This window comes from Petaurus breviceps, unplaced genomic scaffold, assembly GCF_028583685.1.
Source record: "Petaurus breviceps papuanus isolate PSGF00001 unplaced genomic scaffold, PetGlider_PUasm1.0 90825, whole genome shotgun sequence".
Lineage (NCBI taxonomy): Eukaryota > Metazoa > Chordata > Mammalia > Diprotodontia > Petauridae > Petaurus > Petaurus breviceps.
Window position 1 is genome coordinate 9,911,932 of NW_027187353.1, and position 19,310 is coordinate 9,931,241.

Sequence of the window (19,310 nt, forward strand, 5' to 3'; positions counted from 1 at the left end):
AGAAATAAACAGCAATTTTTGCACGTAGGCAAGTAGGGAGGGAGAACGCAGGGATGGAGAGGGTGAGCTGAGATCCAGTCACAGGATGAAGAGGAAGTAATCCACAGGTGACCGTGCATTTCTACATTGTTAAAAAAAAACTAGAAGCTGGTGGAGAGCAGAGTGAGGATATTGCCTAAAAGGATGGGAACCAGGAGACTTGGGGAATGATAAATGGAGGATAATATCTAGACAAGAGGAGCTCGCTTTGAGTAGAGCTACAAGGACATACAAAGTAAAAGCCATTCAAGGTGGTGTTGGGACATCCTAAATATGGATGCACCTTATGTAAAAATACAGTCTCCCCCATCTAGTTATATCTCTACCATTGGGACCACCCTGTACACAAGCCTCACTCTGTTCAAGAACTTGCTACTCACCAGAGCAATTCACAGCTGCATCTTCTTTGTGACTACAGTCACTGCGTCCCCAGGGCTCTGAAGGACAGTCCCATAGAGACAGTTCAGTCCCCTTACACTGCACCTCATCCAGCCAAACAGTCCCTGTCCCTGGTCCAAAGGCAGCCTCTCCCAAAGCCGACACAGCTGAGCCACAGCCTAGCTGCTGACACACAATCTCAGCATCTTCCAAGTCCCAGGAATCATCACAGACTGTTCCCCAGGAGCTGCCATGCCAGACTTCCACTCTCCCAGAGCAGCTGTCCTCTCCATCCCTGACACGCACCCTGTTTATCCCTGAAAATGCAGCCACTGGTATTATGGAGAGCCCCTGAGAGGTAGACAGACAGACTCCCCACCAAAGGCACCTAAACAGATACCTGTGCATTCCTGGTAGGCAGAACAGTTGAGGCTCTCTCCATTTTCATTTGTTTTTTTCTTTGACTGTCCTATAAGAATAAAGGGTTGAGAGATATCGGGATGAAGAACAAAGAACTCCACTGAAAGGGGAAAGGCTCACTGCCTGATCAGATCACATCTGTGGCCCTCTCTTCAATTTGGGCTTCACAGATAAGGTCCTTGAGATAGGGTTTGGCTCATCCCTTGGACTTGCACAAAGACCTACCACAGTATCTAGCATGCAGTAGGTGTTAAATAAATGCTTATTGATTGCCTGATAAACTGTAAGACACCAAGGCAGGGATTAGCCAGCTAGTAAAAATCCCAATTTCATATGAGAATGACTTCAATGAACTGGAGGTATTTAGAACGGATAAAATAAAACCCATATTAGAAGCCTCCACATAGAAAAGGGAGTAGGCTTGTTTTGTTGTCCCCAAGGGTAAACTGGAAGGAATGGATGACAGTTTGTGAGAAACATACTTTGAATTAATGTGAAGAAAAACTTTCTAACAGTTAGCATTGTCCAAAAATACAAAGGTCTGCCTTGACAGGTAGTGAGTTCCCCACCACTGGATGACTTCAAGTGAAAACTGAATGGCACTTGTTAGGTACATTGTAAATGGTATTCCTGTTTAAGTACCCAGTTGGACAGAGGATCTCAGAGTTCCCTTCCAACTGATATGCTGTGATTATGGACAAGAACAGGACACAGGCATAAAAGAAAAAATGGGAACCCAGGAACTCATAATTTCAGGGCAAAAAATCCAAAATACCAAACCTGCACAAGTGATCCAGGCCTCATCTTCTCTAGAACATGAGTCTGGATGCCAGGGAGCTGATGAGCACTGCCACAAAGAGGTGGTATGATGTTTATGGCATTCAATTTTGTCCAACCAGCTAAATTCTGAGCTTGCATGGGGTGCTTGTTTATTCTCCAGCCAACCTGAATCTCCACACTCCAACTGCTTGCATATGACAGTGAGGGGAAAATCCTTCAGGGAGTTACTACATACAGATCCCCACGTTCCATTGTAGAAAACTTGCAGCCACCCAGCACAGATGTGGGTGTCACTGACGAGCCTCAGGGCTGTGAACTCTAGGGAGAGAAGCGCTGGTCAGTGCTGAACATCGAGCGTAAGCTCATCAATTAATATGGTTATGATAGAATCCAGGGGACATAATAGATAGAGTACAGAGTCTTTGAGTCAGGAAGACCTAAGTTCAATCCTGCCTCAGACACTTACTAGTTATATGACCCTACTAAATTCACTTAAACTCGGTTTCCTTATTTGTAAAATATTAATAATAACACCCAAGAGAGCATATTGTAAATCCCACTGCAAAACTTATATTATTATTATTAAAAACATTAGCCATTGTTCATTATCATATGATAATAACTATGGGAAGAATCTTAGTTATTATTCTCATCCAAACCCTTCATGTTACTGAATGGAGGAAAGAAACTGAAACAGAGAGGAAGGGACTTGACTAAGGTCTCACAACTTCTTAGAGGTGATGCCAGGAAAATAATCCAAGTTTCCTGTCTCTCAAGTGAGTGCTAAGTTAACTAATTTACATTCCCTCCCTTATTAAGGTAAAACTCAGGAAATGGTGTAGACTAGAGATGTCCCTGAAGCTGCCAAGAGATAATGCCCAAATCCTAATTTCAAATTGGGAAATTTTAAAATGACAAGAGTATAAAGAGAAAAAATAATTTTAAAAACCCTGAATCATTTGTATCTTATCCTTTAGGCAGTGGAAAACCATAGTGTTACTACCATAGAAGAGATAAGAATCTTGAGTGATGGCAGCCAGAATACACCAGTTACTGCCAAGGACTCTGGAAAGTCTTGGACTGCCTATTGGCAGCAGTTAGAAATCTTAACTTCTGGACAAGTGATTCTAATCTTAACTTCTTAGTGTGGCTATGTAGCAGAGCATACTAAAGCGAGGGCAAGAAAGAACCAGATCAGATTTGATCATAGCAGAGTAGTACAAATCTGGAGAGTTTGGTTGGGTGTGTGGGTGACTTTCCCTGAGTATCTGTGTTTTGTGAGAGGAAATTTGGGAAGATGGCAGAGAAGGTTAGAAATTTACAGGCTCTCCAGATTTCTTCCACAAATAGAGAGAAAAGCACTATGAAATGAACAGGACAGTAAAGACAAAGGGTAAGGCAATTGTCCTCCTAAGACATCTTGACAGGACCTCAGAAAAGACTTGACTGAGGTTTGACCTGAGTGAAGCATAGGCACCTCTCCACCAAATTGACCGAATCAACAAACAGTAGCCCCTGTAGTAGCTCTGTTTCAAAGTGGACTAGTCCTTATGAAATTTCATCTCATGAACTTTTACCTAAGATTTACCTAATTTTTACCTAATCTTCATCTAAGGAAAAGCAGATGACAGAGGACTGAGTGGGAGAAGACTGAAGAACTCCCTGCTATTTTCTGAAGCTAGGTCTAATGGTGCTGACCAGTAGTGAACACAGGCTGTGGCTGTAGGTAAAGAGGAGTGAGTACATGACCAGTAAGTATGATTCCAGAGGGAGTAAGAGCATTTTAGGGACCTCGTGGCTAGGAGCCCTAATTGAGACTAAGTGGAGAAAGGAGCACAGTTGAGCTTGCCCCTAAGACAGAATTTAAGAAATAATACTAAGGAGAACCTGGGGCCTCCAGGACCACTACCCAGAAATTGGGATTAAAACCTGATTATAATAATAAGGTGCTAAAAATAAAACAAAATTAAATAAAAATGAGTACACAAAGGAAAAAAGAATAATAGATAACTACTTGATGTAAAAGAAAATCTGTGTTCATATTCAGAGGAAGATAGTGAGGTAAAAAAAAAAAAACTTCTACCCAAAAAAGTAACATCAAATGGTCACAAGCCCAAAAGAGTTCTAGGGAGAACTTAAAAAAGAAATTCAAAAATCAAATAACAAAGAAAAATTCAGGGAAAAAATAAATCAATTCAAGAAAATTATTTTTTAAAAACAGCTAACCAATTGGAAAAAGAATTCCAAAATCTTAAGAAAATTACTCCGGAAGATTAGAATTGAGCAACAGGAATCAAATGATGTTACCTCAAGAAATAATAAAACTAGAAAGATAGAAGAGAACCTAAAATGTCTCATTAAAAAACAACTGAACTGGGCAGAGTCAAGATGTCAGAGTAGAAACAGGACTTCTGAGGGGCTCCAGCTTCCATTTCCTCCAATTCATGTAAAAGATGACTCAGAACAAACTTTGGAGCTACAGAACTCACAAAATGACAATGAGAAGCTATCCTCCTGCTGAGGACAGCCTGGCAGGGTGGAAGGAAGTGGACAGCACAGCACTATGGGAGCCGATCCAAGGCCTGTGTGAGCCCAAGGTCTTAGCATCAGGGTAGCTACAGGCAGCCACCAGCTGGAGGGACTTCAGATCACCAGCAGCTGTGGTGGTTTCCAGAATTATCAGCCCATAGATGATAAGGACAAAGTGAGAGGTCAGTGCAGTGTGGAATTTGGAATCTAAAGGTATGGGAGTGGGGTTGGCCTTTGCCACCAGGGCTAAGAAGCTGCTGAGGCGCTGTGGCTGAGCAGCCGCAGCCATGTGGCAGCTTCAGCTCCTGGTCTACATATTGTAGGGGGACCAAGACTAGTTTGAGGGGTAATTGTTCTTGCTTTAACCTGCTTGGATGTGGATTGTGGTCTAGGGTGGAGGTCTTGGGGTATGCAACCAGCTTGCCAGAGCATGTGGAGGCTTCAGAGAGGGCACCAACTAATACCTTCAGCAGCTGAGAAAACCCTAGTGATTGGGATGAAGTTCCCTGTCTGGTAGCAGAAAAATCTACAGGGCAAGACAGATTTACTAGTGGATTCTATCAAACATTTAAAAAACAACTGATTCCAATACTCTACATCTATTTGGGAAAATTAGTGAAGGAGTCCTACCAAATTCTTTTTATGACACAAATATTGGACTGATACCTAAATCAGGAAGAGATAAAATAGAGAAAGAAAATTATAAACCAATCTCCCTCATGAATATAGATGCAAAAAATTTAAGTAAAATATTAGCAAAAAGACTACAGCAACTTATCACAAGAATAATACACTTTGATCAGGTAGGATTTTTTCCAGGAATGCAAGGATGGTTTAATATTAGGAAAACCATCAGTATAATTGATCATATCAACAGTAAAACCAGCAAAAACCACATGATTATCTCAATAGATGCAGAAAAGGCTTTTGACAAAATACAACATCCATTCCTATAAAAAAACACTACAAAGAATAGGAATAAGTGGAGCCTTCCTTAAAATAACAGGTAGCATCTATTTAAAGCCGTCAACAAGTATTATATGTAATGGGGAGAAGCTAGAAGCATTTCCAATAAGATCAGGGGTGAAACAAAGGATGTCCACTATCATCCCTCTTATTCAATCTGGTACTAGAAATATTAGTAGTAGCAATTAGAGAAGAAAAAGAAATCAAAGGAATCAAATTAGGCAAAGAAGAGACCAAGCTATCACTCTTTGCAGATGATATGATGATATACTTAGAGAATCCTAGAGAATCAAGTAAAAAACTATTTGAGACAATAACTAAATTTGGCAAAGTTGCAGGATATAAAATAAACCCACATAAATCCTCATCATTCCTGTATATTTGTAATGAAATTCAACAGCAAGAGGTAGAAAAAGAAAACGCATTTAAAGTTACTGCAGACATCATAAAATGCTTGGGTATCTACCTGCCAAAACAAACCCAAACCTATATGAACACAACTACAAAACACTTTTCACACAAATAAAGTCAGATATAACTAATTGGAAAGACATCAATTGCTTATGGCTGGGTCGAACTAATATAATAAAAATGACAATTTTACCTAAATTAAATTATACATTTAGTGCCATACCAGTTTACCAAAAAACTACCTTATAGAGCTAGAAAAAATAGTAACAAAATTCATTTGGAAGGACAAAAGGTCCAAAATATCAAGGGAATAATGAAAAGAAATGCTAGGGATGGTGGACTAGCTATACCAGATTTTAATCTGTACTATAAAGCAGCAGTTCTCAAAACTACTTGGTACTGGCTGAGGAATAGAGTAGTGGATCAATGGAATAGATTGGGTACACAAGACTCAGCAGTCAATGGCTATAGTAATATATTGTTTGATAAACCCCCAGACCCTGGTTTTTGGGATAAGAACTCACTATTTGACAAAAATTGCTGGGAAAACTGGAATATAGTATGGCAGAAACTAGGCATAGACCATTATCTAACACCATATACCCAAATCAAGTCTAAATGGGTGCATAATCTAGGTATAAAGGCTGATACTCTAAGCAATCTGGGAAAGCAAGGAATAGTTTACCTGTCAGATTTGTGGAGAGGGGAAGACTTTATGACCAAACAAGAATTAGAAGGCATTATCAAATGCAATATGGATAATTTTGATTACATTAAATTGAAAAGCTTCTGTATAAACAAAGCCAATGTAACCAGGATTAAGAGGGAAGTGAACAATTGGGAAAGAATTTTTACGACCTATGTCACTGATAAAGGACTCATTTCTAAAATATACAGAGAATTGAGTCAAATCTAGAAGAATACAAGTCATTCCCCAATTGATAAATGGTCAAAGGATATGAACAGGCAGTTTACAGAGGAAGAAATTAAAGATATTTATAAGCATATGGAAAAATGCTGTAAATCACTATTGATTAGAGAAATGCAAATCAAAACAAATCTGAGGTACCATATCTCTCCAGTCATATTGGCTAAGATGACAAAACAGGAAAATGACAAATGCTGGAGAGGATGTGGACAAATTGGAATATTAATGCATTGCTGGTTGAGTTGTGAACTGATCCAACCATTCTGGAAAGCAATCCGGAACTATGCCCTGAGGGCTATGAATAATTTCATACCCTTTGACCCAGCACTACCACTTCTAGGGTTGTATCCCAAAGAGATCATAGAAGTGGGAAAAAGACCCATATGTAAGAAAATATTTAGAGCAGCTCTTTTGTGGTTGCAAAGAATTGGAAATTTAGGGGGTGCCCATCAATTGGGGAATGGCTGAACAAGTTGTGGTATATGCATGTTAAGGAATACTATTGTGCTATAAGAAAAGAGAAACAGATGGACTTCATATTTACCAGGAGAGGCTTATACAAACTGATGCTGAGTGAGAAGAGTAGAGCCAGGAGGAATTTGTACGCAATTACAGACACAACATATGTGTGACGACCAACTTTGATAAACTGGACCCTTCTCGGCAATCCAGAGCCATAAATCAAACCCAAAAGACTGATGATGGAGAGAGATGTTTACATCCAGAGAAAGAACTGAGATTGAACCCAGATTGAAGCAAATTACCTGCCCTTTTTCGTTTTCTTCTTTGGTTTTGTTTCCTTTTTCCCATTCTTCATTCCATCTGTTACAATCCTTCTTTATAACCTGACTAATGTCTAATGTGAAAGTATTTGCAGATACTATACTTGATTGTATGCCACCATAGGGAGGAGTGTGGAGAGGAAAAGAAACTTTGAAACTCAAGGAACTGTGGTAATGAATCTTGTAAACTAAAAGTAAACAAATTAATAAAGACCAAAAAAAAAAGATATTGGAGATGGGGAGGCTAGGTGGTGTAGTGAATAGAGCACTGGCCCAGGAGTCAGGAGTACCTGAGTTCAAATCTATCTTCAGACATTTAACACTTACTGTGATCTTGCACAAGTCACTTAACCCCAATTGTCCTGCCTCCCCCATCCAAAAAAGAAAAAAAAAAGAATATTGGAGAATCCTGGGGGAGGGATGAAATGTAACCTACCTCTCCTTCTGACAGTGGGGCCCAGGGTAGTCAGTGCTATAAGTGTAAAGGATCTTGTATCTTGAGTCTCTTTACCCCCTCTCCCCAAGCTGTATTGGTCTAAAAAAGCTGATTTGAAATTATGCTTTGTGAAGTTTTCCCAGGCTCCAAAATGACTAAAGTGCTAGGTAAAGTTAGACATATTACTAACATTTCACAGGGAACAGTAGGGTGTCTTTGATGAAAGCCATTTTTACTTAAAATGTTGAAAGTAGCCTTGGCTCCTAAGGGAAGAGTATAAGACAGATTTAGAAAGATGTCAAAGACAAAACCTATGTTTAAAAACACAGACACACACACATACACACAAACATACACAAAGTTTTCTTTTGCAAACAATTCATTTAAAACTGCATATTCAATGCTATATCTTTTGTGACAAAATATTGATGTTCTGAGGGTACATGTACCATTGAAGGCAAGACACTGTGAAAAGATCCAAGCAGTGCCACTGCATAGAAACTACTTTGCTGTGACATCAAAGGGTTATTTGCTTCAGTAAAAGTTAAGTACATAGGGGATCAGAGAAAGCAGGATTGCAGAGAATGAGTTTCTTTTTATGGACTTCCATCCATATCCCCAGATTGAGAAGCCTTTGATGAAAAAGAAAGGCTCCTTTTGTGTGGATTAACATACTTTTAAAGCAGTTTCTGGTACCTTAGGAGTATTCTGACAAAAAAGCAAGATGTGGTTACACTACTATTAATTATTGAAGAGAGAAAGAAAGCATTAATGAGAAAGTATAAGTGATTTCTGCCAATTGAGAGCTATTAATGTTTGGGACAAGGAGTTGTTAATTCTTTTGAGGAACATTTTAAAGAAAATGTTGATACTTTTAAGATTTGATAAAAATTAATACCCTTAAGAAGGAGCTAAGTAAAAATATTAGTGAGTAGACAATAGGACAATCCTTTCCAAATAGTCTCATGTGTCTAATCAACATGCTGGTAAAACAAAATAGTATCCTGGAAGACTGGAGGAGGAGAAAAGCTTCAAACTGTGAAGAATGTGGATGGACAAGCAAGAGAAGAGCCCTGGGAAATGAAGCTGGGGGTCAAGGGCTTTGAACTGGCTGAAGGGCAGGATCCCTGACCATAGCAACTCTGTTTCAAGGATACAAAGGAAGTCCTTGGGAAAGCAAGAGAGATATGGATCTGTCACAAGAGAGGTGATCTAGAGACCTCAGTCCTCTAAGGTACCATGTTTCCCCGATAATAAGACCTATCCCGAAAATAAGCCCTCCCCTTACTGTGTAAGATTCCTCTAAAATAAGCCCTCCCCCGAAAATAAGCCCTATTGAGATTGCTACTGTAGTGAAGGTGATCCCCTGTGCTACACGCTACATTACGGTACCCTCTGTATGCACTGTTCCCCCCCTTCCCCTGGTGAAACGCACTCCGCACTCTGAGCCGCATCCAATCAGAGCTGCAGCAGTGAGCACGTCATCCTGTTCTTCCCCAGTGATTTGCTTATTGAATAAATGTACATTTTTTGTTCACATTTACCTGTTTATTAAAATTGCTGTCAATGTTCATTAAAATAAGCCCTCCCCTGAAAATAAGCCCTCTGGTGTTTTTCTGTCCAAAAAATTAATAAGACAGTGTCTTATTATCGGGGAAACACGGTAGATGCGACCATACTGGGTCCAATCTTCAGATGCATGTTTTTGGTGCAATGCCCTGAATATAGGCTCTAATGGTGCCTTGAGTACATACCCCACCATGACTAGAGATCAGGACAATATACTTCCTTGCGATTTATTAAATGACTGCCGGAACAAGGGCCCAGCATCATCAAACAAACAAAGACTCTTTTGGCAGGAGTATATTGAAAAGGAAGAAACTAGAAGCAGATATATCAGTTGGAACGTTATAATAATTGTCTAGGTAAGAGGTAAAGATAACTTGAATTCAGCTGGCTGCTTAAGAGAGGATGGATATAAAGAATTTTGTGGGATGAAGAACAGGAAAGAGACAAAGATGAGGTGAAGTCTAAATAACAGAAAATAGAGGTGCTAGCAACTGAACAAAGGACTTTGGGAGAGTTAATCTACCCTGATATAATATGGTACTCAATGAGTTTCTACATGGCTTTTATATTTTGGAAGTGAATACTCTGAGAAGTAATTACATTTCCCACCATGTTTCACAGAAGTCAACAACGATAGACTGAAATAATTTCAATGCTAGCATCATTAGAAGTTATGAAATAAAAGCCGCTAGTTCTCAAGAGACCCCAGAAAGCCATAGACAGGTACCAGAACAGAGAACTCCAGCATCTTCCTTATGTCTGCAGTCATGCTGGCCCCAGCCTGGGAATGGGCAATGCCAGAGCTCAGACTCATTTCCAGAGCAGCCCAGCTCATCCAGCCAGATGAGGCCAGTCCCTGCCCCATAGTGAGCAGATCTCATGGCACTGAGGGCCACACCACAGTCCAGCTGTCTACAGACCACATTGGCATCAGAGAGGTCCCAGGCGTCGTCACACACTGTGCCCCAGGTGCCATTGTGGTAGATCTCCACTCGGCCAGCACAGCGGCCAGTGCCATTCACCAGGCGGATCCTTCTGCTCCCTGAGGGACAAAAACCATAATTAGCATAAATACGTGATGCCCCATCACAAAAATATAAAAAACTGCAAATTAAAGCAACTCTGAGGTTTCACCTCAAATAGTTCAAATTGGTAAAGCTGATCCCCCAAAGAGAAAAATGACAAGTACTGGAGGAGACTGTGGGAAAATAGGTATATTAATGCACTGGTGATGAGGCTATGAACTGGTACCATCATTCTGGAAAGTCATTGGGAACTATATCCAAAAAGTCAATAAACTATTTACCCTTTGACACAACAACATCACTACTCAGCCCATACCCCAAAAAGAATTATTAAAGAGGAAAAAGACTTATGTGCACAAAATATTTATATCAGCTTTTTGTGGTGGTAAAGAACTAGAAATTAAATAGGGAACATGAATTGGTAAATAGTTAAAAATTATAGTTTACGAATATCATAAAATACTATTGTACTAGCAGAAATGAAGGGAGGACGTGTATTAACTCATGCAGAATGAAGTGAGCAAAAGAAACAGTTTATACAACACTAACTCAGCAAAAACTCTAAAGAACTTGGGAACTCTCATCAATTCAATGCCCACCCAGAGGATGGAAGATGAACTACATTACCCACATACTGGCAGGTAGTTAGTTGATAGACTCATTCTGAAGAATGAACACAATGTTGCTTTGTTTTATTTTGTGGTACATTATATTTAGACCAATGTAGGAATTGGAGACGTGTTTTGTTTGAAGACATGTGTGTGTATAATTAATCTTGAAGAAAATATCATAAGCCAGGAAGGATTCTCAACTATTAGGTAAGTGCTCACCTGAACAGATGACATCAGCGTGCTGAGTGAGGTCCACTGCCTCCAAGGGAGACATGGAGATGTTACAGTGGCCCAGCCCGGTCTCGTTGCCCACACATCTCACACTGCTCAGGCCCGTCGGACTTCTCCTGTGATGGGCTACAGGGACCTTAGAGGCTCTCTGTGCCTCTCCACAGTACAGCTGCCTGCACACCACGTGAGCACCATTAAGATCCCAAGCAGCAGCCAGGACTTGGCCCCAGACTCCATGCAAGAAAATCTCTACTCTCCCATCACAACGGCTCTGCCCATCCCTCAAGCGAAGGGAACCTAATTCAAGGAAAGGAGAAATATAGCATATCTGAAATGAAATACAGTTTACATTGTAGGTAATGGGGGAGGGGAGGAGAGAACCCTTCCTGGGGAACAAGGAGCAGATTGAACTGTTCTGACTGAGAATAGCTGAGTAGGATTCCGTGTTTCTTAAGGACAGCTAGGTGATACAGTGGAGATAGTGCCAGGCCTGGAGTTAGGAAGATCTGACCTCAGACACTTGCTAGCTGTGTGTCCCTGGGAAAGTCACTGAACCCTTTTTGACTCAGTTTCCTCATCTGTGAAAATGATCTGGAGAAGGAAATGGCAAAACACTCAATTGTCTTTGCCAAGAAAACCCCAAATAAGGTAAAAACACAACTAAAAAAAAGACAACAAATGCATCCTAGAAAGTGGGGCCTGCAGAGAGCAATGGATGGTAGGAGAAACAAGAAGTAGGCATCCAAAGATAATACTCTTCATTGTTAGCAAAAGGCAGAAATCATTCCTCAGAATAAGAGCCATTGGGTAAAGTTACACTTTTTGATAATGTGGGGCCATGGCCATGGCTTCATGACCTTGGCTCAGTAACCCAGGTATACTAAACAATTAAAGGTTGAGGACCAACATTTAATTGTTTACTCAGACATATATTACCTGTGTAACCAAAGAGGGACAAGTCACTTCATCTCAATAAACTTCAGTTTCTTCATTGACAAAATAGGGATAATATTTTCCCTTCCTCCTCTACTGTTATTTCTAAGTGCTTTATAGACCCTAAAGTATGATAAAACACTAAGTTCTTATGTCTACAGCCAGTTCATATGAAAGTACACTAAGACTTTTGACACATGCTCTATAACATATTACTAATGAATAAACCAGCATGAAAGGGTTTTATGAGACCTTTTATTTTGATGGACTGAATGATATAAGGGAAGAAACCAGCTACTTTTTCCACTTGAAGTCAGTTTCAAAAGCTATAAAAATTATTTTTTACCATATGATTGGGCTTGTGACTGAATATACCAGAGGACAAAGAGAGATATATCCAACCTACAAGTATAATCACTTTTAAAATTAAATTCTGTGAATTTTTTGTGGAAAAGTTCATATTTATATATCAGGCCACCTCTTTCAATATTATTCCTACTGGTCTACAGCAGGAGAAGGGCATCCGAGGCCTTGAGGCCACATGGGGCCCTCTAGGTCCTCAAGTGCAGCCCTTTGACTGAATCCAAACTTCACAGAACAAATCTTTTGTTTGGATTCAGGCAAAAGGCTGCACTTGAGGACCTACAGGGTCACATAAAGCCTCAAGGCTGCATGCTCCCCACTCTTGGTCTAAAGGAATTCTGGACTTTCAAAGTTATTTATCATCAGAAAAGGCAAGTGACTGGCCCATGGTCACACAGATAACCAAGCCACAATTCCAACCCAGGTCTTCTGACTCCAAATAGAATGCCCTTTCTCCCATGCATACTTCCTCAGCATTTCCCTATATGAACTCGTTAGCTCATGCCAATATCTTCTTGCCTGAGAAGTCTCTCATGGGCAGCCCCCTCTGTGTGTCTCTGTATCTGCCTTGGCACTCACCTGAGCAGATGGCCCCAGCCACATTCCCTGTGGCACACACAGATGCTCCCAGTGTGCTCACTGGGCAGCTCCATAAGGAAAGCTCTGTCCCCATGCAATGAAATCCATCATGGAATATCAAGCCAACTCCTTCCCCAAAATAGCCTCCTCTTGGAGCTGCCACAGCTTGGCCACAGTTGAGCTGATAGCAGAGAACAGTGGCATCTTGTAAATCCCAATGACTGGCACAGAGCGGGCTCCAGACGCCCTTCACCTGGACTTCTACTCTCCCTGAACATCTGTTGCTGCCATTCACCAACCTGTACTCTGGGGAGACAAAACAAGGAACTTTTCATAGGGATATTGTGCCCTCAAATGGCAAGAGATCCCAATACCTGGTAAGTTTCAGCAAAGGACTCTGTTTCTGACCAAGTGAAACATCAACAGTGACGCCCCCCAAAATGCCATGTTTTACACCAAAAACAGATTGTATAGACACAAATTTTGTCTTTTGGATGCTTTGAGACACATGTAGAGCACAGAGAAAGCGCATAGGTTATATAACATAGAGATGACTCTATCTAATACAATCTGATAATTATTCTACTTACTACCTACTGTACACACAACACTTCTCAATGCACCAGGGAGTGTTTTAGGGATGAAAAGAAAATGAGCCGTGTTCTTCCTAAAATGCAGCATACAGACCACAGCCAGAGTATTGTATGGAACTGTGGAAGCTTTTAGGGGAAGGATATTATATTGAATACACTATTGAAAGGATATTATAAGCTGGGAAGCATTTAGGGGAAGAGAGCCAGAGCATAAAATGAGTTTTTTTTTACTCCTAATTCATGTATTCTTCCATTCAATAAGCACTTGTTAAACACCTACTATGTGTCAGACACTCTGCTAAGGACTAGAGACAAAAAATCATTTAAATCTAAATTTCCATGTATTCATACTTCATCTTTTACATGTATGTGGCACAGTGGACAGTGTTGTGACTTGGAATCAGGAAAACTGAGTTCATATCCTGCCTCAGAGACTCACTAGCTGTGTAGACCTAGGTAGCTCACTTACTCTCCCTGAGTCTCAGCTTCCTCATCTGTGAATGGGGCTAATAATAACAACTACTTCACAGAGTTATTGTGAGGATCAAATGACATCACACATGTAAAAGTGCTTGCAAATCTTAAAGGGCTACTTAAATCCTAGTTATTTTATTGTTATCATTAGTGATAATAATAACATCTTTGATTGTCTAGTATGGATGAAGTTGAAAGTATAGCTGTGTGCTTCTGTAGAATCCGATGTGAGGAGGTCTTTCCCTTGAGCTAAGGGACAGAAAATTGTGTGCAACTAATTGTAAGTCAAAGTAATTTAGTATTTAAATTCATTAAATTCTCCCCCAGGAGAAACATGGTATAGATCACAGGAGATTCTACTCACTCATCTGCTTGCTACAGAGGGAAATGGTAGAACAGGGTAGAATAAGGTTCAATAAAAAAATGTTTTTTTCTTTAAAGGGACACAAATATTTATAAATATCTAAGGGTGGGGCTCACTTTACTCCACCTAAAGGTAGAAGGCCCAGACTTTTCCATTGAATCAATCAATCAAAGGTACAAAGTAGGTGCAAATATGTCCCTAGTTAATTTGGGTGATATGAAATGTTTTGATCATTAAGTTAAAGCAGATGACAACACACAGAAAATATTTTGTGACTAGTCAAAGAGAACCAGTCATTCCCTGTGGGTTATGCATAACATCAAGAGCCAGTTTGGAAGGCAGCATGCAGCAGTGAAGAAGTCAGGCTTCAGGGAGTTACATTTCTTATCCAGCCATTGACCACATCATGAAGTCAGAAAACCTGGGTTCAAATCTGGATTACTAGTTATGTGACCCTGAGCAAATCATTTCACTCTATTTTCCTCAGTTTCCTTATCTGTAAAATGAGAAGGAAATGGCAAATCACTCTAGTGTCTCTGCTCAGAAAATGCCAAATGGAGTCATGAAGAGTTGGGCATAAATGAAAATGACCAAACAGCAACAAATATACTTTGTAACCTAGGAAACCTTAAGACACAGCTTGTCCTTGTTTTCAGCACCTGGTAGAGGCCTTTGCACATGGTCTGTGTTCAATAATTATTGAGGAAGCCCATAGTGAGGTGAGAGTGACAAAGTAGGCTTGGGCACTGCAAAGCAGTACATGAGGCAGTTCATGAAGATAAGAGTATAAGCAGAAATGAAGTAAGTTTCCTTCCTCTGCACCTAGAGAGATTCCTCACCTGAGCAGATGAGCCCAGCATCCCGGTTATGTGTACAAGACTCCTTCTGTTCAGGCCCTCGGGGACAATGAAACAGCAGAGACTCATTCCCCATGCAATGGAACGCCTCCCTCCACACCTCACCAGTGCCTTCTCCAAAGTGTGCCTCTCCTGGCATAGAGATGGCTGCTCCACATTGTAATTCCCGACAGATGACACTGGCTGTTTGGAGATCAAGGTCAGTGTCACAGACAGTGCCCCAGGTCAGGCCTCTTCTCACCTCCAGGCGCCCTGCACAGGGATATTCACCTCCAATCAGCCGAACCTCTATGTGTTCTGGGTAGAAAAGGAACCCATCAGGAAGGAAACTGACCCAAGTCATGACAGTTTTGCAGCACTTAAGTCCCTTTCTCTAGCTAATTAATTTAAACCAATTCTATAAAGTCTAATACGAAGATAGACAGACAGACAGACAGATAGATAGATAGATAGATAGATAGATAGATAGATAGATAGACAGACAGACAGATAGATAGACAGAAAGATACATACATACATACATAGACAGACAGACAGACACTTTGAAGAGGAAGAAATAGTTATCACTACATTCATTTCCTCTTCAGAATCTATCAATTAACAAGCTGGAGCACATTTAATGGAAGGTGATCAGGGTTCTGTGGGAACTAGAAATTATATTATTGATTAAATGTATAGGGGTAACTTGAAGGAAATGTGAATTTCATCCTAGAATAAAGAATATTAGGATGGAAAAGAATTGTCATCTTCAAGTACTTAAGCAGGTAGTCTGTAGTATACTTCCTGTACCTTACTGCCTTCAGAAATGTACATCAGCAGCTTCATCCCTCCCCTTCTCTTTTTACTTGAAGTCCCTCTTGACCTGCAGTGAATAGGATGCTAAACCTGAAATCAGGAAGACCTAAGTTCAAATTGAACCTCAGACTTTTACTGTGTTACCCTGGACAAGTCACTTAACCAGTCTGCCTCGGTTTCCTCAACTACAAAATGGGGATAATACTAATACCTATCACCCAATGAGTATTATTAGGATAAAAGAGATATTTGTAGAGAATTTTGTGTACTATATAAATGCTAGTGGCAAAAATTTCATTCCAGACTTTTTTTTAACTAAATCTCATTGGTTACATGGCTATCCCTAACCAAGAGACCATCATTCTTAATTTTAAAGCCAATGTCTAGAAAAACAAATCTGTTTTTCAAACATCAAACATTCTTAAATATTCCTTTCTGAACTCCATCATTCTCTACTGACACTCTCAGTTTAAATCAGCAGTAGGTGAAAAAGTTGCAAGTGGCTTTTGCCCCTAGGACAATGATTTCTCAGCTTTATAAGTAATTAAATACAGAAGACCTGGCCTCCTCTATTCAATCAACAAATAAAAGAATCAGTCAAAAGTATAAACTAGGTACAAATTCTTAATTTGGGAAGATTAGAGTGCCCTCCCCCCATTTTTTAACCAAAAATGATTGTTGTATCCTCTAAGTTTGGCCGAATTCTTATACGTTCAATAGGTTTTTAATTTTAAAATAATAATTGAATTGATTTGAAATGTCACCTATTTAATTCTCAAGAATCTCATTAAATTTGTTCTTTGTGCTTACAGTTTATTTTCATGATCACATTATATACACTCAAAAATCAAATTCTGCTTTTCTGTATTCCATCTTTTCTGTTCACCTTTGAATTGTGATTTCTCTTTATATTGTAGATACAGAAAGTGAATTTTCTGATTGGCCAGCGAGTAAATACCAAACTCAGAGAACCTAACAGAGGATGGAAATCTATCTCCTTGTCCAAAACAAGTAATCTGTCTTACAGCAGAACTGAGACAGATCTGTGTATCTTCTGAAATGGGAAATATACAGAGAATGATTCCCTCTATGAGGAGGGTCCTGGGTTTCATCTAATTTAATTTTCTTCCTCTAGTTCCATAGGGAAATGAATACTACAATTTACTTTGTAAATTACTGGTCCTGGGATTCTGAATATTTTCACTGGTGCACCAACCTTTTGTGACTAAAATGACATCCTAATGCACACAAACTTTAAATGACTGCTGCAAGCTGTACATACCAGAGACCAAAAGTTTTGAACACAATTTTTTTAAGCAATCGGGGTTAAGTAACTTGCTCAAGGTTACACCACCAATTATTTCTGGGTGTGGTGCTGAGTATCTGAGCCCGGATTTGATCCCCAGGTTATCCCGACACTGGAGCTGGTGCTCTTACTCGCTGTGTTACCTGGCCTCCCCAATTTTCTTTTTTCTATTCTACATATTCAGAAATGAGCTTTTTGTTGTTTTTTTGTTCAGAATTTTTAAAGCTAGGAAAAAATAACTACTTTGCTGCTCTTCTCCCTGAACCCTACTGTTCCCACCTCCATTTTTATCTTCCTTTATCACATCACCCTTCCCCCCCCCCAAAAAAAAACAAGTATCACTACCAATTGCATGCTGCAGAGAGCCAACAGTTTGGAGAAAAAGGTTTAGATATTTTATGAGTCATTTGGATTATCTGGATTGGAAAATACTGCTCTGATGATTACTTTTTTTTGTAGGGGAAAAAAATCATTCATATTCAGCAGCTGATCTTACTCGAACAGATAATTTCAGCATCCTGCTGGTCATGACAACCACTCCAGAAATTATTGTCCAGCTTACAGTTACGAACTGTTGGCTCTGTCCCTTTGCAATCAATATATTTTGAAGTACTTCTCAATCCTTCTTTGGAGGCTTGAACAGCTGGGCCACATCTCATCTCCTGTCAAAACACATTTGCCTCTTTCATTTGCAGACCACACAGTCTATCGGCACCCTTTTTAATTCTGATCTCTGGCAATCCTGCACAGGGACTTTTCCCGTTGACCAGGTTAACTCCCTCAAAGACTCCATCTGCAAAAGCAATGAGCCAAAAGTGATCAAGTCCTTGAGAGATCATAGTGCGAGAGAGATAAGGAAGCACAGGAATAATAGTGGATTCAAAGAAAGATTCCAATATGAATGCTCAGGAGTTATATATTCACTAGCTTTGGGCGGTCAAAGAGATTTGAGTCCAAATGTCACTGATTCTTCCATACTAACAGTTTGGGCAGCCATCAGATGGTTAGGACTGGGGAGTTTTTTGAATAACTTCAAGGACCTGCTCCCAGCTTCATGAGATTATGTAATCCAACTAAATTAAATTGCCAAACTTCTCAGAGAACCAGGCAACACTCTGATTCAGGGGTTTTAATCTGAGGGCCAATGAACTTTTAAAAATATATAAATATTTCTATAATTATATTTATCATAATTGATTGCCCTTATTTGATTGCCCTATGAATTGCATTTGATGCACTTCAAAACATTATTTTGAGAAAGAACCTACAGGTTTCTCCAGGTTAGTAAAATGATCCATGACAAAAAAGTGAAGAACCCCTGCTCTAACAAAATAGTCAGCAGTCTTCATTGGAGGAGGGGTTTCCTCACCCAGAGGTCTGAAAATATCGGAAGCGACAGACACAGAAGAAAAGAAAAACGGACTAACCAGAATTACTCCAAAGGGCTTGCTGTTTCATCAATGTGGGTACCTATCGAGGCAAATTGCAGCTCATTCTATATATTAGTAAAATAAAATGCCTTGTGCCTTATTATAAGGGGTTCATGAATTGTCACTGCCCAGAAAATATATCATCTGGTGACACAGCTCTTAGTGATAAGCTTCTCTGTGCTGAGCTAGGCAGGGACCTGGAGCAGCAAACACAGAGTTCATCACTGGCCTATGTTCAAAGTCTTCCCAGTCTATTGAGTCCTGACTACTATATGTTCCATGGGCAAAGCGTTTGAGAATTACGAGTTACTTAGATATCATGATAAGAAATCAAGGTAGTACTTCTGTAAAGGCCAATTGGAAGGATGGGTATATGATAGGTAGAGATAGAAAAAGAAAAACAAAATAGATGGAAGGAAGGAAGGAAGAAAGGAAGGAGGGAAGAAAGGAAGGAAGGAAGGAAAGAAGGAAGGAAGGAAGGAAGGAAGGAAGGAAGGAAGGAAGGAAGGAA

General features: G+C 39.9%; 2 protein-coding genes across 2 annotated transcripts in view; both read right to left on the reverse strand.

Moving 5' to 3' along the window:
- Positions 1-19,310, reverse strand: part of LOC138148523 (scavenger receptor cysteine-rich type 1 protein M130-like) — a 131,114-nt gene that overhangs the window by 7,211 nt on the left and 104,593 nt on the right. The window lies entirely within an intron of this gene.
- Positions 412-19,310, reverse strand: part of SCART1 (scavenger receptor family member expressed on T cells 1) — a 25,928-nt gene continuing 7,029 nt past the window's right edge. The window contains 8 exon segments of the mRNA XM_069071518.1: positions 412-734; positions 818-886; positions 1,618-1,935; positions 9,966-10,280; positions 11,094-11,402; positions 12,981-13,286; positions 15,251-15,565; positions 17,866-18,162. Coding sequence (XP_068927619.1) covers positions 412-734; positions 818-886; positions 1,618-1,935; positions 9,966-10,280; positions 11,094-11,402; positions 12,981-13,286; positions 15,251-15,565; positions 17,866-18,162 — 2,252 coding nt within the window.